This window comes from Hipposideros armiger, unplaced genomic scaffold (assembly GCF_001890085.2).
Source record: "Hipposideros armiger isolate ML-2016 unplaced genomic scaffold, ASM189008v1 scaffold_107, whole genome shotgun sequence".
Taxonomy (NCBI): Eukaryota; Metazoa; Chordata; class Mammalia; order Chiroptera; family Hipposideridae; genus Hipposideros; species Hipposideros armiger.
The window spans coordinates 2,104,003-2,130,329 of record NW_017731457.1 but is presented as its reverse complement, the minus strand read 5'-3'; the positions used below and the strand labels follow the sequence as shown (position 1 = coordinate 2,130,329).

Here is a 26,327-nt window from a genome sequence, read left to right as displayed (position 1 = left end):
CTAGTGGAACCTTACCGCCGAATCCCACTCTCACGTACCCAATTGTCTGTTTGACATCTCTACACCAGACTTAAATCTCACACTGAACTCTAGGTTTTCTTCCAGGAACCTTTTCCTCACTGGTCTTTTCTATCTCAGTAAATACTGCGACCACCGTCCAATTAGGCCAGAGGTCTGGTTCTCACCATTGTCCTCGTCCCCCACCTCCAATCCATCCTTGGGTTCAGTTGATACTCTACAAATATTTCTTGGTTCCAGTCATGTCTCCTCCCATCTCTTCAGCTACCATTGCTGTCTGCCTGGACCGCCAATGTTGCCAACAATAACAATGTTGACAGGATGCCCCGGAGTTCCACTCCGCCCCACTGTCCTATCCTCACCCAGCAGTTAGTACAACCTTGTAAAAATGTAAATCCCTTGCTCAAAACCTTTCAATGGCTTCTGATTACGCTGAGAATAAAAGCCAAGCTCTTCTCCGTGGTCAAGGCCCTGCGTGAGCTGACCCCTGCCTGCCATCTATGACCTGGTCTCCAGAGCTCATAGTGCTTCAGCCACACGGGGTCCTCATCTAGTTCCTGGAACAGACTCAGCACGTCCCTCCCTCAGGGCCGTCACGCTTGCCGGTCCCTCTCCTGAGGATGCTCTTCTCCCTCCCAGGCTGGCCAGCCCCAGGTCATCTTTGGTCACCTCACTTCTCTTCCACAAACGCAGTCTCTGGCCACCTGATTTGAATTGGGCCTTCTTCCCCATCTCCTGATCTTCCAACCCCACCCCACTCACCCTCATTCTTTCTCACAGCACCCTATTTACTTTCTTCATAGTTCTTAGCACAATTTTATTTCCATTTGACTGTCTTGTCTTATATTCCTAGGACCTGACACATAGCAGTCAATTAAGCCTATAGTGTTCAATAAATATTTGAATGGATTAATGAGCTAATAAGCCAGCTATCTCGTCTAGAAGAGGCAGAGCTTGTCTGACTGAGGGGCAAATGACTCTGGTGCATTTGGGAAAGGAAACTGGTGGCTAGATGAAAAAGTACCGCTCATCTTTCAATTAAGTGTGCCCAAGAAGAGGGGCAAGAATAGAGTGGGAGAGAAGAGAACTGAGGGAGCCGAGAAGGGAGTCATAGCTTAGCAGGGTTTATTTTGACCCTCTTGTTTTTCCTGTTAATTTCTTCGTCCTTGACAATGGGGAAAGCATAGGTCCCAAATCCCAATCTTAGGCTTCTCCTGCTGGTTCCCGAGCAGCAATCAGAGGGCAAGTTTAGGGTTGTACTAACCTCCTGGTTTCCTTGTTCCATTTGAAAAGATTTGTATGTTTATTCTATAATAAATGACTTATTAAATCCTAGGAGACAGGCCCTGGGGTTGATTTCCTGGAATGTTAAATTCCAGTAGCTTTTGAAAGCAGCAGAGCCTATTACTGTTGGCTCCAGCCCAGAAGGAGGGGGACGTGTGATCTGGTGAATTTATTGCCTTTAATTTTTTTCTAGCTTATGAAAATATCTCCCGTGAGTAGCTATCTCCCTTCTCTCCCAACAGGCACGGTGGTTCTCTGAGGCGTCACTGTCCTCTAATTCTGGGAAAGCGGCAATGACATCACAGGGACTGTCCTAACCTTGAGGTTGAAAGGGCTATCGTGAGACCCCAGGGGTTTAGCTTATGGGGCTAAGCTGGAGAAAATTCTGTGTTGCAGAGAAAGGGTGCTGAGATCCATGACCCTCTTTTATTTCAGAAAATGTGTCTGGCGAGCTCAGCTTTCTTGGCCTTCAATGTTTAAATTCAAAATGGAGATTTGAAGGAGAAAAAAAATTGGTTTCTTCAGTCCCATATTCATCCAAGATTAGGACACAGTAGAAATATTGGGTTGTCGGAAGAGTCATGACACATTTTTGCAACGAAAAACATAGAAAAATACGTCATGACTTTTCGACAACCCAATAGTTTTTGTCCAATGAGTACTTGTTGACTAATTCCTCTAGGCTGGTACTGTAGTAAACCTCCATCAGCAGGGCCCAGTCTCTACCCTCTAGAAGCTTCTAGTCTAATTGGGGAGATAACAAATAGCTCTGACACAAGGGGAATTAAAAAGAGATCTACCTTAGTCATTAAATCCCCTTCCCTTTTCCTGTGGTTAGTTGGTTTATCCTCAGGGAAAGTAAATTTATTTTAATGTTACTCTAAGCCAAACATTCCTAGGAAGATACATCTGCCAAACATTTACATATATTCTCATTGATGTAGAAATTAGTTTTGGGTCATCTACACTTCCGAATGATTTTGTAGTTTGAATTACTCTTTCCTCGCCCACAGATAAGTGAGCACTGGCTATAAATACTTTCTCTATAGCATCATAATTGAGTTCCAGCACCATGGAGGCCATCTCCTTGACAGCCTGTGCCTTTGGGCTGGGCAGGCAGGAGGAAAGCAGGCGGTTGCACTGTCCCCACCCTGGGGCTGGTGAAGGCCCCCAGCCCCCTCAGGCTCTTCTCCATCCCTAGGTTGAAAGATCTGTTCTACCGCTCCAGCAACCTTCAGTACTTTAAGCGGCTCATTCAGATCCCTCAGCTGCCAGAGGTAAGTATGCCCAGTCATACCCTGGGGGCTGCCGAGGCCAGGGTATGCTCTTAGAGGCTGGCAGGTCTGGTGAGTGACACAGTTTGAGGATGTGTCGTCCTTCTTCAGAACCCACCCAACTTCCTACGAGCCTCCGCCTTGTCAGAACACATCAGCCCTGTGGTGGTCATTCCAGCCGAGGCCTCATCCCCTGACAGCGAGCCAGTCTTAGAGAAGGATGACCTCATGGACATGGATGCCTCCCAGCAGGTGAGGGCCACTTAGCCCTTCCCGTTACCCCCAAGTGTAGGGGAGAGGACAGGAGAGGCTCTAGCCAGGCCACATTGGTTCTAACCAGGTTTGGCCACCTTCTAACCTAACCTGTAACCTAGACTGAGCTCCCTGCCCCATGGTCCCTAGGAGGGAACATAAATTGGTTTGAAACAAATTAAGAGAGGGTCCATTCTTATTCACTCATTTCACCCCCTCCCAGAATTCTCTGGATTTCTAACTTTGTTCTAATCCGTTTTGGTCACCACAGAATTTATTTGACAACAAGTTTGATGACATCTTTGGCAGCTCCTTCAGCAGTGATCCCTTCAATTTCAACAGTCAAAACGGTGTGAACAAGGATGAGAAGTGAGTCCGAGCTGGGTTAATGCAGGTGGAGCAGAACCTAAGTTCATCACACCTAACCAAAGAGGAATTCTTAATGACGCTTGGGCTTCTTAGAGAACTATCTTGACCCTCAAATATTGGCCCGTTTAATCTCAAAGGAAAATCAAACGATGCTGAGATAACTGTGGACCTGTGGTTGTTAGATTAGTATCTGGTAACACTGACAGTCTTAGGGTATCATTTATGGAATTTCAAAGAACTGTCCCCAGATTAACAGCAGCTTTTAACTTCCACCCCGACCTTCCAGCTTCCATTTAAAATGAGAGGGAGTAGAAGCACAGTGGAAGCAAACTTGTTGTCTTCTTTTCCCAGGGATCACTTAATTGATCAATTGTACCGAGAGATCAGTGGGCTGAAGGCACAGCTGGAAAACATGAAGACTGAGGTAGGAACGGGCTCTGATTTGCTTCTGGGCTTCACCATAACAGGACAGATTTTAATATTAAATATGCTTCACAGACATACTTGTTGGACCACATCTTAAGGGGGGTTAATTAGTAAAAATGCCAAAGCCAGAGGAATCTGTCTTCCCATGGTCTCGATCGTAATGTATTTCCATTGTACTTGCTTTGAGAATGTCATTGAAGCCAAGTTTCATTGTCTCTGTGATAATGTCCCTTGGAGATAACCATGATCACCAACTGGCTGTGAAGCAGTGGTGAAGACCTATTCTAACATGGCAAGAAGGAGGTTTGATTTGTAACTCTGATGGCTGTTTGCAATGTCTGGTGCTATAAATATGCCTGCCCCTCAGACTCAGGGCTTTTTACTCACTGGGGCAAGCGAACACCCTCTCCTTTCTGATTCCAGCCGGTCCATCACCGCTCCCAGACCACTCTAGCAGGACCAGAACACCCCTGCCATCCTCCCTTGTTGTTGCTGGTTGGGTGGCTTGTCATGACCAGAAGGCTCAACTCTCATGAGGCCTTGGGAATGGGCTTGTTAGGAGAGCCTAGGTGTTTATGTGGTCGGTGCTGGAAACATGGCAGGACATGCTGCTCCGCCCAGCACACCCGGCCCTTGGCGAGCCGTGCAGCGATTGGCCTGGTTACCTAAGCCCCGCCCACAGAGCCAACGGGCGGTGCTGCAGCTGAAGGGCCGCATCAGCGAGCTGGAGGCCGAGCTGGCTGAGCAGCAGCACCTGCGGCAACAGGCGGCCGATGACAGCGAGTTCCTACGGGCAGAGCTGGACGAGCTCAAGAAGAAGCGAGAGGACACGGAGAAGGCACAGCGGAGCCTGACAGAGATAGAACGTGAGAGGCTGGCGGGGGTCGGTGTGAGGGTGGGGGTCGGGGAGATCAGGACGGAGGAGGAGGCTGGGTGGCAGGGCCCCAGCCAGCTCGTGTCACCAGTCAGCGGGCAGCTGGGAATCTGGCAGATAGAGCACCTGTGTGAGGCACTGCTGAGAACATGGGGATGGGGACTACAGAAGGTGACAAGGGCATGCCTGACCCCGGGGAGTGGAACTCTGAAAGAGGGATAGCCCAAGAAATCATTTAACTTATGGACAAACACACTGATAAAGTAAATGCCGTGTGTGTAAATGCTCAGGAGGCATGAATCAGGGTAGTGATTTGAGCCAGGTGAGTTTTTTTTTTTAAAGAAGACTTTCCCGAGGAGTTCAAGTAGGATTTTTGAGGGAGAAGAGGTGTATGTATTTGTGAAAAGAAAAGGGGGTCTTCTAGGGACTCTGGCTTATTGGAAGGTGGGTGGAGGGTCCCAGCCAGGTAGACTCCTCACCTGGTCCTTGACCATCCAGGGAAAGCCCAGGCCAATGAGCAGCGGTACAGCAAGCTGAAGGAGAAGTACAGTGAGCTGGTGCAGAACCACGCTGACCTGCTGCGGAAGGTAGGACCCTCAACCCCCTCTCACCACACATAGGCCCCATACTACATGGGAGGGGGCAACCCGGGCCTCACGGCTTCTCCAGGCCCAGCGCCCCCACCAGTCTCCAGTGGGTCACCACCATTTCTTGGGAACCTCAGCTTTTCAGGCTCCCTTGCCTCCCGTATCTTGAGCTCCACCTTAGATGCCAGCCCCACTTGCATTTTCCCCCATTTTTATTATTTTTATAAATACTTGAGATTCAGTATTTGCAAAGGACAGCTTTCTTCTGGCTTCCCTCTGGGTAGAAAAGTGATTTCTGTGTGCGACCCTAGAGCACTCATGGTCTGAATGCTGTCATTTGTTCTAGAAGGAAGATGTCCTTTAAGCCTGAGATAAGCCACTTCAAGATACTGTTCTTCCCTTACAGAATGCAGAGGTGACCAAACAGCTGTCTGTGGCCAGACAAGCTCAGGTGGATTTGGAACGAGAGAAAAAAGAGCTGGAGGATTCCTTCCAGCGCATAAGTGAGCAGGCCCAGCGGAAGGTGAGTGGGAGGGAGGCGTACGTGGCAAATGACGGAGGGGTCCGTCTGAGTCAGAGGTGGGCCTTGATCAAAAGACCTTGCCATCTTCTGCACCACAGGCAGTTCTGTGGGTTGGAGTCCTGTGAGGGTTCTACGAGACGCCATATAGAACAGGAGATGGTTACCGATGCATAAGGGGTTAGAAATAAGGAAGGGACCCAACCTGAGTGAGGTTCATCAGCAAAGGTTTTCCGGGGCGAGTCTCGAGGAGAATTTGAAGTGAAAGCACATGGATGTCAGAGAGAGGACCAAGGTTTTTACAAGGAGTTACAGTTGGGGGAACACCCATGAGTTGAGGTGGAGTTGGCAGGCCAGGCAGGTTGGAGTAAGTGATGTCAGGTGGGTAAAACTGAATGCCTTATATTTTGAGTAGTGGCTTTCACACTTTCCTGTGACCCAGAGTAAAAAAACACATCTATTTCATGGAAATAAAAGTTTCATAAAGCAATAGTTGTCTTTACTATGTGAATGTGTTTGATATTTTTTTGCTCTGTAATTTTGTTTTAAATGTTAGCTGTGAATTTTTACTAATGGGTCACAACTCACCCTTTGAAAAACACCACTTAGGAAAAGAAAACCAAAGAAGGTGAATCATTTCCTGATGGTGAGATTCAGTGATGTACCAGGTGTTGGGGTGCCTGAATTAAAGATCCAGTACTACGTTAATGAGTATTATGGGCTTAAACGTGACATTCAGGAAATGTCCCTAAAATACCCCTCTTGACATTCATTCCACTTCCCCAGAAGAAAAGTTTTGGGTGCATTCTGGCTTTTCACCTCTTCACCACCCACCCCCAACCCCCCCTTTTTTTTTGGCTGAAGTAAAACTTGCATACAAAAGAGTACACAAATCTTTAGCTCAGGGATTTTTTTTTTACATGTTTATTCTTAGTAACCACTAGATTAAGGTGCTCCTAATTTTTTTTCTTTTCTTTCAGACCCAAGAACAGACAGAAGTACTGGAGAACTTAAAGCAAGAACTTGCCACCAGCAAACAGGAACTCCAGATTGTCCAAGGCAGCCTAGAAACTTCTGCCCAGGTGAGCAACACCTCCTTTCTTTCTCTTCCTCATTCTTCTCCACTCTGGCTGTCATATTGCTGTCACCGAGTCTCTATCACCATCCAGCATATGGCCAACCTGGTCCCACCTGTGATCAGTGTATACTTGGGGAATGAAAGTGGCAGGTTAAAGAAATATCACCTTCTGCTCCTTGTTGCCTGGTGGTAGATTTGGACTTACAGGAAGGGGACAGTTTAATTCCTCCCAGCAACTTTTCCCATGTTGTTGCAGTCAGAAGAAAAATGGGCAAGCCAGATCGCCAAACTGGAGAAGGAGCAGGGCAGCTTGGTGAATGCCATGGCCCGTCGAGAGGAGGAATTCTCTGCTCTTCAGGAACAGCTGGAACAGACCCATCTCAAACTGTCCAGCACAGAGGCAAGTAACGGACAGCTGCTCAGGTTGACCAAGTCCAACTGACCTCATAGCCCTGGGCCTCTGTGGTGTATTCATGGCAGCCGGGGGCTGTGAAAGGGGTTTGGGACCTCTAGCCTGATTGTGAAGGCATTCTGTCAGCACAGCCCTAACACCTTGGGGTTACCTACAGAACAGATGAGGGAAAGCAAAGCTGTCTCTTTGTTGTGTGAAAAAGGGATGCACTTAACACTCTCCCCAAGATTGGAGAACGGGCTGCAGTGGTTCATTCCCACAGCCTCCTGTGCTCAGTGACACACACCTGTGGACAAAGCGACAGCTTGAGCTGAGAGGCCAGGAATGTGTCACAGGTGGATGAATGCTGCTCACTGGCTGCTATGGGGTCTGTGGCAGACTCTCACCCTCCTGGACCATTTCTAGGAATCTATGTGCCAGCTCGCAAAGAACCAACGAAAAAAGCTTCTGGCGGAGTCGAGGAGGGCTGCAGAGCAGGTGATTCAAGACGCCCTGAGGCAGCTCGAGGAGCCCACTCTCATCAGCTGCGCCGGCTCTGCAGGTACTTCTTCCCCAGCTCGCAGGTGCCGAGTCCTTACAGCCACCTATAGGCATTAAGTCTCATGTGACACTGCACTCAGGGGCTCTCTGCCTGGCTGCGTGTCAGGACTGTCTGGGATGCCTGGGCCGTAGTATTTTCTAAAGCCCCCAGATGTGATAACTACTGCTTTAGTCATGGATTACACTGATGAAACGCCCACCGGGAGCAGAGCCTTAATAACAATTCTAAAGGTCGGTAGCAGAGGGACAGACAGTCCTGTGTCTGTAAGAAGAAAACTGTGGTCTGGATCAGGCGATGGTTGCTCATGAGCTTCAAGGTAGACAGGGCGGCATCATAAAGCACAGAGGGGCAGAAACAGTAAAAATCCCCAGTCACAGGTATGAACAGGGGCCCGCTTTGCATGTATCAGTCCTAAGGGCATGCGGGTAGAGCAGTGGTCCAAGTCAGAGGAGCCCTCTGGATGAGAGGAGAGGGCCTTTGTGCACAGCAAGTTGTAGAGCATCCAGGCCCAAGGGGTTTGTGAAGTCATGGACGAAGCCATGAGCAGAACTCATTACAGCTCACTGTCAAGCAGAGGAGACAGGCTGGCAACGTGATGAGAGGTTCCCTTGAAGGACAAGGCAGACGGGGAACAGCTGACAGTTGATGTTTAGTATAAAATATAGAAAGGCCTCAATGTGGTGCCATATATAGCGAGGACTAATTATATCTTATTCAGCAAGGAGCCCATCTGTGAGGAAACACAACAGTTACAAATGAAGGAGCACACTGGTACCTAATGTACTGAGGGAATGCCAGGAAATGGGGTTGCAGTGGGTTGATCCTGAGAAGATGCTATGAGCTGGCTTTTGAAGGAAGTGGAGAGGAAGAAAAGTGGGGAGCATAATAAAAACAGCTGACATTTACTGAGTACTTGCTGTGTGCCAGGCACTATTCTAAGCGCTTTCCATGCCTTGGCACAGCGAGGCCTCCTAATGACACCAGAGGTGGTACTATTATTCCTCTGTTTTCAGATGAGGAAGCAGGCTCATACTGCCTGTGATCACCACCAGTGATCACCACCAGTATAGCTAGGAGCCACACCTAAGCCGTGTGACCAGAGAGCCCATACTTTAACTCATGTGAGATAGTCTCCGTGGACCTGAGCACAGAGGCTCCGCTGTGGGAATGACTGCTGTGTGCAGAGCACAAGCATAGATTAGCCTAATGGGAGCCAAGGGTCTAGGCTCAAGATTCGTGAGAGTCCAAGGGCCTTGAAAGGCTTAACAGGAAAGCCCGGATTTGATACCATGGGCAGTAATGGGATGCAGAATCTAGACTGGCAGTGTGGTTGCCCCGGTTCTTGGCTAAGGACCAGATAGGCTCAGAAGCGCAGTGTTTGAAGCTACAGTAAGAGAACCCTGTACCAGTGTAACCTTTCCTCCCTTCCCCTGTCTTAGGGCAGCTCCTGCAGGGCTGGGGCCGCTCACTGGGCAGGCTCAACCGTCGGGTGGCTTAACTAACAGGGATAAAGCAAGCTGCGACAACTCGGGCTTTGACTGCCTTGTCTTCCCTCTCACAGATCACCTTCTCTCCACGGTCAAGTCTGTTTCCAGCTGCATCGAGCAACTGGAAAAATGCTGGAGCCAGTATCTGGCCTGCCCAGAAGGTAAGAAAGGCAAAGAATGGAATCTGTTACTAGTGATGGCTAGACAACGTTCAGAAATGCTTGAATGTAGAAATAACGATGGGTTCCTAGGTACCGAGAAAGGAGTGTATACAACTCGTAAAGCAGGGAGGGACGGGGTATGAAAATGATAACCCTCAAGCAGGACTGAGAAGCTTTCCTTTAAACTCCTGGCAGATATCAGTGGGCTTCTGCACTCAGTAACCCTTCTTGCCCACTTGACCAGTGACACCATTGTTCACGGTAGCACCACCTGCCTTAGAGCCCTGCCGGAGCCTGCTGACGGTGAGTACCAGGGGTGAGGGGCCGTTGAGGAAAGCAGGGGGAGCAGAGGGCCTTTCAAAGTCTCTGTTGCCTCGCATCTCCAGCACTGACTGAGGCCTGTAAGCAGTATAGCAAGGAAACCCTCATCTATCTGGCTTTCCTGGAGGAAGAAGGAACCCTTGAGAATATCAACAGCACAGCCATGAGGAGCTGTCTCAGCAAGATCGCAGCCATTGGCGAGGTATTACTGGGGCAAGTTATTATTGTTCTTGGGTGTGAGTGCTGGTGATTGCTAGGGAATCAGTGATGTCCTAAGCCAGTTATTTCTTTAAACTTGATTCTAGAAAATGAGAGCTGAAAAATCTGACATCCCCCCCCTTCCCAAATGACTTTCCAGTTCCATTTAATTCATTGGCTATTCATTGAGAATCTGCTATGTGATTGTCACTATGCTAGGTGATATCAAAGAAGAATAAACATAGTTTCCCTGTTTTCAAGAATTTTTATATGGTTGGGTAGGTAACACCTAAAATGGAGATAACAATATATTTATTCATGCAATAAAGATACAGTGAATATGTCCTATGTACTGGGAATTGTGCTAGGTGTAGTTACATAGAGACAGGTAAGACATGGTCTCTACTGGAAAGAAAAAGAAAGCAACCATTTTTATACAGTGTGCTGAGCACTGTAATGGAGATCTGTTTTAAGAGTACAGTACAAGGCAGCACTTATTCCTGAAATGTGCTGTGATAAGTTGAGAGAAGAAAGAGATAAGGGCCAGAGTTCAGATCCACATCATCTCTCATTTGAACTCTTAAAACAGCCTTCTGATGTGTTTCTCTGCCTTGGGCCTCTTTCCTCTGCTCTCTTCCAAAAACAGATCTGATTATGATCCCTCTTCTTTGATAACAAAAATCATATTATGTAACGTGACAGTCAAGGACCTTCAAATCCTGGCCCTTACCTTCCTGGGCCCCTCTCGCCCACTTCCTTTACCTTACAGTTGGTGGCTAGCACTGTAATGTGCCTATTGCCTGTCTATTTCCCCCAGCTGAGTCCTCAAAAGTAGAGCCCATACCTTCTTCATATTGTATCCCCGGTCCCTGGACTAATATCTGGCAGGCGGTTAACACCCAGCAAATGTTTAACTAATTGAATATGCACACACACAGAGAGAGAAAACAGATAAAGAGATGGATCAGATGGGGGAGAAAGGTTCATAGTGGGGAGAAGTAGGCAGTGAGGTGGAGAACCCTTTATGTCTGGATAAAAGACTATGGACAATGGTGAATTGCTAACCTCTCTTTCAATAGGGTGACTTGATCATGGTGATACTTGGTGTTAGTGAATTGATTCTGGTGGCCTAGGCAGCATTACCACAGCCTGCCTTTTGTTGGAGATAGAGCATCTTCCCCAGTATATTTCAGAACTGAAAACTCAGTATGCACATGTAAAGCATATAGGATACCATGAGGAGATAAAAAGTTAATGAAAGCAAAGCAACATGCGATAGATTACGGGCAAGTTTCCTTCCTGGCAATAGGGCTGACTAGATGTTTAGAGACTCTTCCCAGGACCGGACATGGAAAATGCTGAATAAAATTTGAAAATTTTATTCAATTGAATATGAGCTAAGGAAATTTTCAGACTCAAACCAAAAGGATACCAGAACCAGTGTTTGTCCAACTCTCGAGGCTTAGAGCTTGGATTTTAATGGGCCACACATACAGAGGAGAACAAAGAAACAAAACCTGAGTCCAAGTAGGATAAAATATTGAAATGGAGAGCCTTCTTCCCCAAAAAGGCAGTCCAAAGGGTCACACCTTGAGTGAATGGGAGAAAAGCCTGCCCTACAGCGGAGATCTTATCTCAACCTTGACAAGACAGAAAACACAGCTGCCCAGAGAATTCCTAACCACAAGCCACCTTTCCAGGGGTTCAGGCTCAAATCTCATACTACCTGTGTGGCCTAAAAAAAACTCAAACAGAAAATTAAGCTTAAAGTATTCAGGTGGTTAGGGGCCCAGATACCTGGCAGAAGCAGGTCCCAGTTGTCTCGGAAGGAATATACTTGGAATCTAAACCTTAAAGAAGTTTCATAGATAAAGTCCCAAGGAATATAAGTTCACAATAGCTATGTTTGGCATGTTAAAGAACTTTTTAAAAGGTGTTAAGAGTGTGACCGAGGAATAAGATATTTTCAAAACTAACCAGATATATTTGAAAAAGAACCACAGAACTTTTAGAAATGAACAATATAATCACTGAAAGTAAAAACTTTAAAATACACAGATTCAACAGCAGGTTAAAACAAAGCTGAAGAAAGAATTAGTGAACTGGATGATAGAACTGAAGGAATTACACAGAATATGGCACAGATTTTATATGTTGGAATATATAGGTTATATATAGAATGTTTAATCAGAGTTCTAGAAGAAGATAATAGGAAGACTATATTCCCTCCACCTCCGACCCTGCATGGAACATATTATTAGTTCTACGTGTTGAAGACTTTTCTTCTACAACTTGGCTTTTTCCAACATTCTGTGTATGAGATTCACCCAGGTGGGTACATTCATTTTCACTGCTCTATTGTGTGAATATTGCTTAATTTTTTATATGTATTCTCTTGTTGATGATGGACATTTGGGTTATTTCCAGTGTGGAGCTGTTATGAATAAATGTGCCACTACGATCATTCTTTTTTTGGGGGGGTTTTTTTTAGCTGAGCCATCCTGCCACCTGTTGGCAGCTCAGCGGCTGCTCAGCACGGGCCAGGACTCGAACCGCTGTTGCTCAGAGCTCTCACTCTTGAGTGAGCTCTTAACCAACTGAGCCACTTATGATCATTCTTATACACATCTCCTGATGCACATGAGTAAAAGTTTCTCTCAGGTATATACCTAGGAATCAAATTACGAGGTTATAGGATGGATCTCACACACAGAATGCTGAATGAAAAAGCAAGTCATCGAAAAATACATACGGTATTCCTTTTAATAAAGACCAAAACGTGCAAATTTAACATATTGTTTAAGGATGCATTCATATGGAGTTTAAAAAAAAACCATTGTAGGCATTCTCCTGAATTTGGTGTTCATCTTGGTGTGGGGAGTAGGGAGGATGGGAGATGGGATCAGGGCAGGATACAAAGGAGATTTTGAAGATACTAATAATGTTTCTTAAGCTATTAAGTTGGGTGGTGGATAACATGGGCCATTGTTCTTATTCTTTAAACCATGTGTATCTATTTTCTCCGCTTGTATGTATAACACATAACATTTAAAAACAATCTTGGGCCATCAGACCTGAGTTCGAATCCCTGCTCCACCATTTCTTAGAAGTGTAACTGTGGTCAAGACATTTCACCCCCTTGAGCCTTGGCTTCCACTCTGTACAGCAGGAGTAGTAACTGCCTCATATGATTGCTGTGGGAGCAAAGTTAAATAAGAGGCAGGCTGTCTGGTTGGAAGACATTATCTACATTTGAGGAGGTTTTTAAAACATACCTCAAGCAGCAGATACAATCAACACTGTGCAACTGTGGGGTTAGGGTCCAAGCAGCCGCAACTGAAGGGCCTTGTGGGGTTCAGCAGGGGTGGCCTTCTGGAAGGAGATGGGTTCTGAGTGAGGGCGGAGGGTGGAGCATGCGTCTCCAGAGGTCACAGCGTGAAGAGTGCCAGACAAGGCCTAGGAGGGATGCCTCTCCACGGCTTACAGAAACGTGTTACGTGTGGGGCCCTCCTACCTCCTGAATTACGTGAGGCTTACATGTCTGCCACAGGAGAATAGAGAGAGGGTCGAGGGGTCATTTCAGTCTTTGTGATGCTGTCCACAGGAGCTCCTGCCCAGAGGCCTGGACATCAAGCAGGAGGAGTTAGGGGACCTGGTGGACAAGGAGATGGCTGCCACTTCAGCTGCCATTGAAACCGCTACCGCCAGAATTGAGGTATGTGAGTGTCTGAAGATCCCCTCAAGTGATGCTCTTGCAGCTGCCCTTTGGCAGCATTTCCTGTTGGATGTATCTCAGTCATTCACTGAGGCCTCAGAGGCCCCTGTAAAAATAAACCAAAACCCAAACTCCCCAGGATCTCTGAGGGATAGAAAACGAGGAAGTTCTCAACAAGGGAAGGTGAGCACTTTCCTCCAGAATTACACATACTTTGGTGTCAGGCCATCCTGCATTCAAGTTCCAGATTGATGGATTCCTTACTAAGTGTATAACTTCCAATAAGTTACATTAGTCTCGCCAAGCTTCAGATCCCGTTTTCAGCTGATAGCGATAATAAAAGCACAGGTACCTCAGAGGGATATTGTAAAAGTTAAATGACAAGGCACATCTCTCCCAGTGCCAGGCTTTCAGTAAATCAGTGGCAACACTTGTCTCAGGGAAAAGCTGGGTGGGCACCATTGGAAAGGTCACCTATTGCTCCTTTGGTAGAAGACAGGCAGCCCATCTGCTGAGAGCCTGCCTCTGGACCCGGCAGCAGCCACCCCTGGTGGCACAATGCCATAGCTCTTGGAGTTCTGTGCACATCAACCTGGGTGCCAGAATGTCAAGACACTCAAAGACGGCAGTGCCAGCCTGCTGTGACTGCCTCCCACTGCATAGATCGGAAATCTGGATTCTTCTCCCAATTTTCACAAGGATGTGGATGGGCTCATCTAAATTTGGATAGTGGACCCAAAGTGTAGTAGGACATCAGTGGCTTCTCAGGACCTGTGACATCTGAGAAACCCTGTTTTTTTAAAATTTTTTATTGTTAGTTTCAGGTGTACAGAACAATGCAATAGTTACCCTTTTCACCCTCACAAAGTAACAACCCCTCACCCCCGATATCATGCTTGTCTATTACAATTCCATTGACTCCATTCCCACTCTCTACTCCATGTCCCGAGACTATATGTATATATAATTATAGTTGACATACAATATTATTCAACCTCTGTTTTTTTTTTAACAGGAAATGCTCAGCAAATCCCGAGCAGGAGACACAGGAGTCAAATTGGAGGTGAATGAAAGGTCAGTCTGAGCAGCTGGTAGCACCTTAGTGATCAGTAGTAGTCTTTCTGCATTAGATTCTACTAATTAGATAGAACATTATAGCCACAGGGAAGGGTTGAGTCTAGGTAATTGTCAATAACTGTGTTAATGATGCTGATAGCTCACTGTTGCATTATAGGGGAAAAGAAACCCCCAAGAATCCTAACTTAGCTGTTCCTTATGAAGAAGACCCACAGTCAAGCTACCTTTCCTTCAGGTCTTCAACCTGCCTTCTTTCCCATTCCAAGTTTGCCCGTGTCCAGGAATGAAAAGGAACAGGCTTCTTCGTTGTTGTTGGTCTGTTCTTTGTCCCTCACTTTTTAAATCTTTTTTTTTTTTTTTGCAGGATTCTTGGTTCGTGCACCAGCCTAATGCAAGCTATTCAGGTCCTGATTGTGGCCTCAAAGGACCTCCAGAAAGAGATAGTGGAAAGCGGCCGGGTAAGCGTGGGCGGGGGCCCGTGGACAGGGAGAACAGACATCAGTGACAGATTCCCAGCTCACTGAGAGGCTAAGTCTATTCAATACACTCACCCACATTCAGTGAAATCTGTGTGTGCTGTCGTCTCACCCTGCGTGTCCTTCCGAGGGCGCAGCTGCCACTCCTGTGGATGTCAGCAGATGCCAAGGGGAGAAACTGGAACACTGCCAGGTCCCCAGAGAGAGCAGCCAGCCGGAGCTTCCAGCTACAGGCTCATTAACCCAGGCGGACATCACTGGAACCTGCTGTGGAAACCCAGTGTGCACTGCGAGTCTGGGCCCTTAGAGGAGGAAGTGAGGGCTTTTGAAAACTGGGCAAATTAGAAGAGAGAACCTGGTGCTGATTTTTCACAGTGGGTTCCGCTGTGTCTCTTTCCAACAGCAGTCGGTTCACAGTGATTCAGACAGACTCTGCCTCAGTCTCCTGTTGACAGCGTCACTGATTTTCTCCTTTGCTGGTGTTATTGCCATCCTGTTTTTTCTCACATCCCTGATGCAGCTGCGGCTCAGAAGACAAAGTTCTAGGGAAGGTTTATGAGCCTGGAAACAATCACATAAAGAACAAAGCCATATCTGATTTGGTTGGTGGTACCTTTTGTCAGTCTGAGAGGTGATGTTTTTGGTCCCCAAAATAGAAAGAGGAACACAGCATGGAGTATCTGCAGATTCTCAGACTATCAGACACTTCCAAAGCATAAATGCATTTTTAAATCCAAGTAGAAATAATTTTTAAAAATTATTCATTGATACTCTTCTCTTTGGGCAAATCATGAAGAACAGCTAGACTCCCCTGAGATCATAAATTATTCATAAGTACATATATAAAATACACATACACACATACACAATGTAGAAATATAATAGTAATGCTATGAGTTTTAGAGTCAGAAAAGCCTAGGATTTACTTCCATTTATTTCCTGCATGACCTTGGGAAAAGTATTTTTGCCTCTCAGTATCTTAGTTTTCTTATCTGTAAAATGGGAATAATAAAGCTTGCCTTTCAGACTTACTGTGAAAACTATATGGGGTAATATATATAAAAGCACCTGGCACATAGTAGGCATTCAATAAAAGGTAGCTATTATTATTTCTCACTTCTCTAGGGCACAGCATCCCCTAAAGAGTTTTATGCCAAGAATTCTCGATGGACAGAAGGACTCATCTCAGCCTCCAAAGCTGTGGGCTGGGGAGCTACTGTCATGGTGTAAGTGTCTGTCAGTCCCCAGGCTCCTCCCTCCCACCCCCATGCCATTGATCCATCCCAGAGAAAAACCTGCCCCCCTAGAAATACGCTGTTGATAAGGAAATCAATAGGACTGAAAGTTTAGAAGGGAGCCTGGGTCTCCTGGGGTAGCACAGGCTGTGCTCCCTGGCTGCCGGCATGATGAGGGTGGCCTAGAGATGTAGAGCTGAGACTGCAACAGTCACATAACTCCATCTTGTCCTTTCCTATCTGTCAGTGATGCAGCCGATCTGGTGGTACAAGGCAGAGGAAAGTTTGAGGAGCTAATGGTGTGTTCCCATGAAATTGCTGCTAGCACAGCCCAGCTTGTGGCTGCATCCAAGGTAGGACCCTTCTTGACTCCCGGGACACTGTAAGGCCTGGCTAGGTTAGAGATACTTAGACCATGGAGCTGGTCCCAAGAACAGATGATTTATCCAGGGTCCAGGTGGGTTGGGTCCCAAGTGAAAATTCTGCCTCCCAAGGGTCCCGTACCACGCCTCTCTAAAAGCCTTTCATCTGTCAGCAAGGAGCCCTCTGCCCAGCTCGCCACATGAGCTCCTCTGGGCTCTCCTCACTTGGTTACAAGTGGCCTTTGAGGGTCCCACTGGTGCCGACCTGATTAGCGATCATGGCATTCCAGGAGCACTCAAAGATGGAATGAGTTGGCGCAGTCAGATGGTTATCTGGCTTGGCCCAGAGCTCCCATAACCAGTGTCTGCCTATCCTAGAGTCTTCAGACTTGAACACTTGCCCCAACTAATCCCAATGCAAAGCTTGTCATGAAAATCCTTCAATGAGTTTTATAATCCCCCAAGGAGTGCTGTTTTATCGTCCTTATTTATTGTCCCAAATTGGTTTCCATAACTGCAGCACTTCATCGAAGTAACTGATAAAGCTAGAGTTTGAGGCCACCAAGCAAATAAGCCAGGAATAATATTTTTATATCAGAGATACGCCCCGAGTTGACCCCACAGGCAATGATTTTTGAGAAGTTAAATTGGTTACCACAGTGGATCACATGTATTTGTCAAGAGCCATCAGCCCAACTCTTTGACTCAGTCCTTCCTGCCGCCGTATGTTTTATGAACCCAAATCTGCTTGGTCCTGGCAGGTGAAAGCTGATAAGGACAGTTCAAACCTGACCCAGCTGCAACAGGCCTCTCGTGGGGTGAACCAGGCCACTGCCGCTGTCGTGGCCTCAACCATTTCTGGCAAATCACAGATTGAGGAGACAGGTAGCCTTTCAGAAGCAATACTTTTCTTACCCGTCCTATTTAGCTGTTCTTTACATTCTTCTCCATGATCCCAATTTCCCACAGTTCTGTTTCCAAATCCTCTCTTATTTTTCATCTTTTTATACTCATACTTATTTTCTCAGAAGAAGGGATACCACATAAGCATGCTATTTATATTGTTATAGTGACACACCATTAGGGAAATGTTCCATTTAGCCAGTTCTCTGAATTCAAAGAAATGCCTCTGCAGGCCTGGTTGTCCGGGGGTAGAAGGGTGGGAGTTCTGATCCTGGTTCCCTTGTCACTGCGTGCGTCTTCCTCTCTATCCCTCACTTATGTGCACGCATGTGTTGGTAAATGACAAACCAAGCATTTAAGCAGAGTTGGCCTCAGCGACACCTCAGGCGAGAGTCAGCCAGGGGTAGTATTTGACAAAACCTTCTCATTTCCATCCTTGCAGACAACATGGACTTCTCAAGCATGACGCTGACCCAGATCAAACGCCAGGAGATGGATTCCCAGGTAGGCCCTCCATCTCTAAGCCTAGCCCATCTCTGTTGCTTATGACGTTGACGCCAACTATTATTCCCATGGTGAGAAGCCAGTAAGAGAGAGAACGGGGGGAAATGAACTTAGATATACCTTTTAGTCCAAGAGAGTGTAAATGATGCTGGAAGAAATAGTGAAGGTGGAGCGAAGTGATGAGTAAAGGTCAGGATCTTAACTCTTGCCTACTAGTCTTGGACTGGGGTCCCTCTAAATGTTGTCAGGGATCTCCTAGCCAACCATAAACTGGCATTTAACAATATTACTATAGACAATCTTTTTAAACTTCAGGTATGAGTTATTTATGACCTTTATTTTTGAAAAAATCAATTCACTGTTAACCCATGAAAGGCAATGCCATGTCTCTCAGTTGTTCTATAAAATAATGCCATGCAAAATAGGAATCAGTGGGATCTTGGAAAAAACCTGACATCCTTGTTCTAGAATTACTTGTCATCAGTCTTGGGGTAAAGTCCAGGCTGGGACTGTTAAAGTCTATGGATGGGTCACTCAGCATCTTTAGGAAAGGTCATGTGGCCAAATTTCTGTGTAAACACTAAAAGAATTGAGCTCGGACCTGAGTCTCCTCTATCTACACTTGCTTAGTGGTCTCATCCAGTCCCTTTTGACTTTAAATACCATCTATATGCTGATAAATACCAAATTCTTCTCCTGAGCCTAGATCTCCTCTTTGAGCTTTATACTTGTCTAACTGCCTACTTGATATCTCCATGTGATGCTCAATAAGCATCTCAAACTTAATATGTCCAAAACAGGTCTCTTCGTTTCCCTATTACACAAATGTGTCCCTCCCCTGGTTTTCTCTATCTCAGTAAATGGTACCACCACCATCTAACTGAGTGCAAAGCCCCAAACCTAGGAGTCATCCTCGGTTCCTCTCTTTCTCTTACCCTCTACATCCAATCCACTAGCAAGCCTTATCAACCCGAAATCTCCAAATCAGAGCCTTAATTAATCTTCCCACTTTTTTCCATATCCCTAACCTAGTCTAAGCCACCATTGTGTCTCTCCTGAGCTACTGCAAAGGCACCTTAACTATAATGTATGTGAGTCTGTTTCAAAATAATCCCATGGCAGGGCCAGGGTGATGGTGGTGGTGGGAGAACAAGAAAGAATATTGCTGAGACAAGTCTGACCATGAGTTTTTAGATAGTGGAACTATAATAGGTGAAAGGCACATGATGAAGTTCACTGTATCAGTCTCTCTCCTTCTGTATATGTTTTACATTTCCCATAATAAAAAGTTTAAAAACAAAAAAAGAACCACTTACCATGTTTCCCCAAAAATAAGACTGGGTCTTATATTAATTTTTGCTCCAACAATCTACATTTAGTCATTTATTCCTGTACAAAAATCTACATTTATTCAAACAGTCATGCCTGGCTGACAGTCTTAACTGGGGCTTATGTTTGGGGTAGGGCTTATATTACAAGCATCCTGAAAAATCATGCTAGGGCTTATTTTCCATTTAGGTCTTTTTTTGGGGGAAACACGGTAACTGGGTATAGTTATTTCCACTCTTGCCACTCTACAGGTCGTTCGTTCTTTAGTTTTTTGAAAGCTGAAGTGACAACGTGTCACTTCACTGCTAAAGATCTTCCAATGGCTTCTCTTTGTACTTCGATTAATATCCAAACTCCAAACCCCAGCCCGTGGGCCCTGAGTGAAATGAAAGGATCCTTGCCTATTTCTCCAACCTCATCTCATGACACTCTCCCAGTCTCACATATTAACTGCACAGGATTCTGTCTTGTTCTCCCAACACTGCCTGAGAGCCTACTTCCCCTGCCTGAAATATTGTTCCCCAGCTCTCTGAACAGTTGATCTCTACAGCCATTTAGTTTTCAGCTCCCAAGTTACTTCCTGAGGGTAGCCTTTTCTGATCATCCTTATTTAGTCTTTGTCCCATCATTTTATGTCATTTTTATAATCTAATCTTGTTCATTAGCTTGTCTCTTTCCCCTACAAGATAAGCAGGGACCATGTCTGTCTGTGCATCAGTATCTCCAGCACCTACAACAGAGCCTGCGGTACATGATGGATGCTCAGCAAATAGTTCTTGAATTAATAAATAACTAAAATGAATGAAGAGTAGGGATAGCCAAGAACCCACCTCTCCTTTAGTGCGATTGTGCCTGTACAATAATAACCCTAAGTTGCACCAGCCCCTCAGAGATGCCAGAACCATCATATTTGGTTCCAGGGAACCGGGACTGAAGGGTTTTGACTAGATTGGAACACACCATACAGAGATGTCAAACATTAGAGATTTCTTTTGGCTAGTGATTTATCAGAGGAACATAAGATAAGCCCTACTCCCATTCAGGCACTGGGACTGTAAATCATCATTCCTTTCCAGTAGAGGGTCCCAGTGAGAAAATATAAGATAGATGGGATAGATGGGTGAATGAGAGAATGGAGAAATTAGAGCAGAGATGAGATTAAAATTGAGAACTGAGTAAGCTATAGAAACAGGATGAATGATATGGAAGAAGAAAACTGGAACACGGAGAAAAAGGGATTAAGTCAAAATAAGACAGTTCTCAAACCACCGCTCAAAAGAAAATTCCACTTTCCCCACAGGTTAGGGTGCTGGAGCTAGAAAATGAACTGCAGAAGGAGCGTCAAAAACTGGGAGAGCTTCGGAAAAAGCACTACGAACTTGCTGGTGTTGCTGAGGGCTGGGAGGAAGGTAAGCCTCTCTGAGCACCAGCACCAGTCCACGGTGAAGGGGGGTGCTGTGTGATGAGGGCCTTCCCCTCGAGTAGAACAGAACGAGGAACCCAGAAGGAGAACTTCCTTCTCTATACTCACAGAGCATGTTTTCAGTTGTAAAGAAGCCATAAGCCCAACACTGGGGATAAATTGTGGTGAATTGAAAGCTTTTGTTGTCACTTTTCAAGACCTTAATGTTGACCAGTGGACTGGTCACTCACCACCATGCCCTTCTAGCCCCAGTTAGCCTGGCTTGCCCCCCAGGAGTTCAGTCTCTGACCAGCCTAGAGTTGAATAGTGAATGAATGAATAGCGGTCAGGGAAGATCCAGCAGACAGGGGCAAGTGAATTACAAGGTTCTGACGGTCTAAAGCCAGTGATAGGCAGCAATGGCCAAAAGATAGGAAGGGCCAGGAGGTAGAAACAGCGTGGAGTGAGGAATGTTGGGCCCAAAGACTTCATCACTCAGACTCTGTGAAGGCTGCTTTTCCACATTTCCAAAGTGGCCAAGTTGATCACAACCAAGACTGCTCATTCTTGTTGGACTTGACTGGCTCTGGGAACCAACGACAGATGTATCCCAGTCATTCCTAGACACTTAACTTAGGGACAAGATGGTTGTAATTATAATTTCTTTAGAACCCAACATGGCAGCAGTTTTTGTTGGTTAACTGAATGCATGCATGCATAAAGGGCTATGAAACATAAATGGTTATTGTCTTTTAGGAACAGAAGCAGCTCCACCTGCGCTGCAAGAAGCGGTAACCGAAAAAGAATAGAGCCCCACCGGCACCACACAAGTCAGAGAGTAAATCTTTGTTGCCCATCTATGTGTGTGTGATTCCCCAGCCACAAATCAAACCCCTGGAGTCGCAGTCGCAGCCACACCACTCCCTTGTCCAGTGCCGAGGACCTGAATGGCCTTCCAAAGACTCCCTCCACAGTGACAGCCTGTGTGTTGGAACCCGTGATCTGTGTTCTTTCCCCACCTCCCTGGTGTCCAGAGAGGACGGGGAACAGGGCCACCCCCACAGAGAGGACCTCCTTCCTCGTCCTGCCTGCTGTTTTAACCCCAAACAATCGGTGTCCTTGTCCAAGGGGCTGTGGTTGCTGTGGCTGAGAGCCTGGAGAGGGAAGAGCTTATGCATTTTCTTTTCTGTTTTCTTCTCAGTCTTTTCAGTTTCATCATTTGCACAAACTTGGGAGCATCAGAGGGCTGGTGAATTCCAAACAAGGACACTACCCTGAGTTTGTGCAGAGTCAGAAGAACAGCGGGAGTGCCCTGGCTGACAAGGCCAAGGCTACCCTCCCCCTCTCTTGGCAGTTCCATGGATTCCCACTGCTTCTTATAGTGGTTGGTTGGGTTTTTTGGTTTTCTTTTCTCCAGTTTCACTCATATAGCCAACTCTCCCAAAGGGAACCCCCCCTGAAGCACTGAGCTCTTGGGGGCCCCTGACCACAGCAGTTAACAGCGATGGTGCTGCTTAGGCTTCACCCTGGTGCTTCCCGTCAGCCTCCATGCTGAGTGTCCTGCTGAGCTAGTGTGGGTCAGCCAAGGCCACGCCCCAGGGTCGGTCGGAGCTACTGAGCCACAGCTTTCCTCCAAAGGCAGAAGTGGAGTGCGTGCCTTTCCATCCTAGAGCTGGAGCCCAGCTGAAAGCCTCTGCCCACCTCCCCAAGTGAGAGGGCCACAGGAAGAGGGAAAGGAGGGGTGCACACAACCAGGTCTTCAGGGAATTTTCTTGGGAACTCCTTGTGACCAGGCTGAAACAATGCTTGAATGGAGCTGTTGAGAGTAGCCACACCTCTTCCCCCAGAATGAATTTCCCTTGGCACCTCCCTTCAGACCCAGGCAGGGCCCTAAGAGGAAGCTTGTGAAGGGTTTCCAAGTTTTTTCTCCAAACGTCTGCCTGCCTTGGTATCCTCTTGAACCTGAAGAAGATAGTTCCATGTTCTACCTAACTGACCCAGAAGATCAGGCCAACTTGCTCCCAATAGGAAAGAACCCTGTGCTTGGTTTGGTACCTTTAATATTTATTACTAACCTCCATTAAGCAACGGCAGCCTACAGAAAGACGCTTGAAGCAATCAGGATTTCAGATGTGACTGTGGCAAGCCTTGTGTCGCTGCCCTAGACATGGGTCTTCAAGAATCCGAAATAAGGCCAAGATGCCGTCCTGATCTGTTAGTGGCTTGGATCATGAACCAAGCAAGGTTCCTCAGAGCATCTGGGTCAGGGAAAACAAAAAAGGGGAACCACTGGCTCTGACGCCTTCCAGCCACACATCCCGGGGCCCTCACTACCTGCAGACAGGATGAGGATAGAGGACACGTTAACAGCCTGACAGCACTTCTCCACCTCCAGATGGACTGATCCCAGCATTTAAGTGACCTTTTGATCTTGGACAAACAGTGTCTTCCTATCTGTAGCAACTCATAGGTAGTAGCCAATAAGCACTTCCCAGGACCTGTCCCAAAAGAAGATTGCTAAGTGTGGTTACATGACAGGTTGTGAGGCTCCTGTTTGATCACTGTGAATCAAGCCCCCTCCTTCCTAATCACCACCCTCGCACCCCGCCCTCTGCCCAACTCCGTCTCTGCATTTTCTAAGTAGGGCACTCAAAAAACTGTCTCCCATTAGCTCAGATTATGAGACTCAGACATGTGATTGCCACACTGGGTTAACGAGGGCTCAGCAGTAGATACTGAGCGCTCTCATGTCTAATGCTTCTTTGCGCTCAGCGTTTTTCCATCCGAGGTTCAGAAGGAGTGGTGTGTGGCATCCCTGGCCCACTGGTGCCAATTAAGCCCAATCAGTAGGTTTTCAGTGTGGGTCAGCATTTCCAATGGTGGCTAGTCCTTGCTTTCAGAGTCTCTGCCATTGAAACAGCTGTGCTTCAAATTCCAGTGGGGAAAAATATCTCGTATATTGGACCAGATTAGGACTTTTTGAATAACACTCCCTCTAAAAGGAAGCCACGGTCATTTTTAAAACTTTCATGGGCTTAGCCAGTAATAAAACAGTTAAGAAAGCACTTAAACAGGAGCACAGGCTCTATCAGTCTCACACGAGCCTCCTATCAGATAATTACTTTGATCATCGCTCAAGTTAGAAGCTAGTCCATTCTCTAGCCAAAATCAAATTGTCCTACCTTGGCTCTTCTAAAAATGAGTGTGTGAAATACCTTAAAACAGGAGTCACACCCTAAGGCTAAAAATGAACCTCACAGCCTTTTAAATTAGTCACTGAACATCATTAGTGACTGGAGTCTCATGGGTCAGTGTAAATGGGTCATGGCAAGAGAGGACAGCAACAAAATAATGAGAAGTTGAAATACAGCTGCATCCGTTATTTAATTTTGTAATACGGTGCTCTAATACCTCAAGAATAAGGATATGTGTGTACACAATAAGGAAAAAATAGAAAAAAAGACCTTTGTGGGGTGGTTTTATGTCTGAGCAAGGAGTTTAAATTATAATTGAGATTGATCCGTAGGATCCCACCTAAATAGGAGTCCCCAGCCCTGTGGCTGGAAGAACCAAACATTGTCCAGAGAATCCTTTCCTGGAAGTGTTTGAGCTGCTGAGTCCGACACCAGGTACCACAGGGGTCACAGGTGCACGTCGCTCAGTCAGGTTGGTGTGCTTTGGCCTCTCGCCGAGGAGGAGCTGGTTCTGAGCTTGTACCCAGGAAGCACTTGCTTGCCAGCTCCTTGGGCGGGGTTCACTGCCTCCACTTACCCTGGTCTTTAATAACTGGTAAAGTTCTTGCTACCTTCTACCACCTTTTCAAGTCTCTGGGACTCCCTCCTGGCAATGAAAGCCTTCAATCCTGGCATTGCCCTCTCTCTACCCGCCTTGGTCCTCCAGAGACTGCAATGCCTGTAGCACAGAACACTACCACCACGGGCCTGCCAGCCATCAGCACAGCATACCAGCCAGCTGTCTGCTGCTCAAATCCTTCGTCTCCCAGGTCCAGACCAAATCAGGATCAACAACCCACAGTGGTGGCCCAGCCTTTCACCCCAGGAGCCAAAGCAACGCAAAACAATTGGTTCGATGCCGTTGGGTCCGATTCTGAGAGTAGTTAGCTTCCAGAGATGTCTTTCAGATGACCCTCAACTACCTCAGGTTTGAAGGCCCTCAATTAAGCTGATTACTACTCATAGGGACACACCAAGGGGGGTCAGATAAATCTTGGGGATAACGCAATTGTCTCAAACTTATAACTCTTTCACACTTAGGTTTGCAGGGATGGGGTTGGGCTTTTCTGTTTTTAACCTTTCCCCCAATTTTCCATTAGAATAGTTCCTATCAATGAATTTCATTTTTCACTGAGTGCCTACCTTCCCAGGGCAGGTAGCCACTGGCTTTTGTTCCCTTCCAACAAGACTTTTATTATGGTATTAAGACCTTCCTTTGTATAATACATTGCATCTGTGTTTTCAATTTTTCAAATAAATATTTCAACCTGGCAATGGAGGGTACTGGTGATAACTGACCCACCAAAGTTGGTTTTGAGGTCTGGGGGATTCAAAAAAGCCTACATTTATATTCTGGGATTCGTTGAATCCACTTAAGCTCTGCACCTCTGGGAACATGTCTTCGAGACAGGCCATTTTCTGAAGCATACAACTATTACATTTCCTTTGCTGCTGTAGAGAAACTGTAGTTTGCACTCCTTAAATATGGCTGTCCTCTGTACACTGTCTTGTCCCTGTGAATGATCAAACAGAAATGCCAAAGTGGTCAATACTGTAATTTATCCAGAAGGCCAAGTCTCTACATAAAATCTGGAATCTTCAGATATGCTCTTTTCCATTTCTAAGATGCAAAAGTATACTGCCCCTTAACACTGGATGGGACGAATTCTGCTCAGTGAAAGAAGCTGCCAATCATAAGAGGATTCAGAGCCAGCCAGTCACAGCTACCAGGAGTTTGCAGAGGGAGCTGACAGAATGGAGCTAGCTGGTTGCATAGCAGCCTTTCCCTAGAAAAATTGTCTGCAACCTAATGCTGCCAGTGTGTTCAGCCAACGGGACCGACAGGGACGGAGAGAGATGGGGAAGGCCTGGGTTGGTAAGCAAGATAATTGTCCAAATGACACATCAAGTAAGGAAAGAATGAAGCAAGTAATCAGAAGCTATGGCGTCTATAAAGAGGTCAAAGGACCTGGAGAACAAGAGAAGGCAAATAGTGTTGGAACTGCCCAGTGGGGAAGATGATCTGGGTAAATACAGAAAATGGGAAACACTTGATTACGCTGTCTTTCTCCCTGTAGCAGAATGCAAAGGTGAGCCTGCTCTGTTTGAAGCACCACTGATGGAGTGGATACTTCTTGGTCTCAGCTCTCTTGCAGATCACTGCTGTAGTTCAAGTGTAAAGCTGAGAGTCAAGAGAGCCGGGCAGAAGAAGGCTGCCTCGAGGGCCGGCTGAGTAGCTCAGTTGGTTAAGAGCTCGCTCAAGAGTTTGAGCTCTGAGCAACAGCGGTT

At 46.4% G+C, this 26,327-nt stretch overlaps 1 protein-coding gene across 3 annotated transcripts in view; it reads left to right on the top strand.

The window, feature by feature from the left end:
- The window catches only part of HIP1 (huntingtin interacting protein 1), a 153,676-nt gene extending 128,363 nt beyond the window's left edge, over window positions 1-25,313 (top strand). For 2 of the 3 annotated variants that reach the window (XM_019646861.1, XM_019646863.1), the window contains exons 10-31: window positions 2,504-2,579; window positions 2,688-2,828; window positions 3,100-3,197; window positions 3,549-3,621; window positions 4,306-4,489; window positions 4,996-5,084; window positions 5,491-5,607; window positions 6,585-6,686; window positions 6,939-7,082; window positions 7,500-7,635; window positions 9,197-9,283; window positions 9,479-9,586; window positions 9,670-9,806; window positions 13,407-13,517; window positions 14,533-14,591; window positions 14,959-15,052; window positions 16,196-16,296; window positions 16,553-16,658; window positions 17,429-17,552; window positions 18,013-18,074; window positions 20,704-20,812; window positions 21,562-25,313. In XM_019646861.1, the coding sequence (XP_019502406.1) occupies window positions 2,504-2,579; window positions 2,688-2,828; window positions 3,100-3,197; window positions 3,549-3,621; window positions 4,306-4,489; window positions 4,996-5,084; window positions 5,491-5,607; window positions 6,585-6,686; window positions 6,939-7,082; window positions 7,500-7,635; window positions 9,197-9,283; window positions 9,479-9,586; window positions 9,670-9,806; window positions 13,407-13,517; window positions 14,533-14,591; window positions 14,959-15,052; window positions 16,196-16,296; window positions 16,553-16,658; window positions 17,429-17,552; window positions 18,013-18,074; window positions 20,704-20,812; window positions 21,562-21,614 (2,311 nt within the window). In that variant the 3' untranslated portion in view covers window positions 21,615-25,313. The remainder of the gene's footprint in view (window positions 1-2,503; window positions 2,580-2,687; window positions 2,829-3,099; window positions 3,198-3,548; window positions 3,622-4,305; window positions 4,490-4,995; window positions 5,085-5,490; window positions 5,608-6,584; window positions 6,687-6,938; window positions 7,083-7,499; window positions 7,636-9,196; window positions 9,284-9,478; window positions 9,587-9,669; window positions 9,807-13,406; window positions 13,518-14,532; window positions 14,592-14,958; window positions 15,053-16,195; window positions 16,297-16,552; window positions 16,659-17,428; window positions 17,553-18,012; window positions 18,075-20,703; window positions 20,813-21,561) is intronic. The other variant, XM_019646862.1, reaches the window with a different exon arrangement.
- Window positions 25,314-26,327: the final 1,014 nt, after the last annotated feature.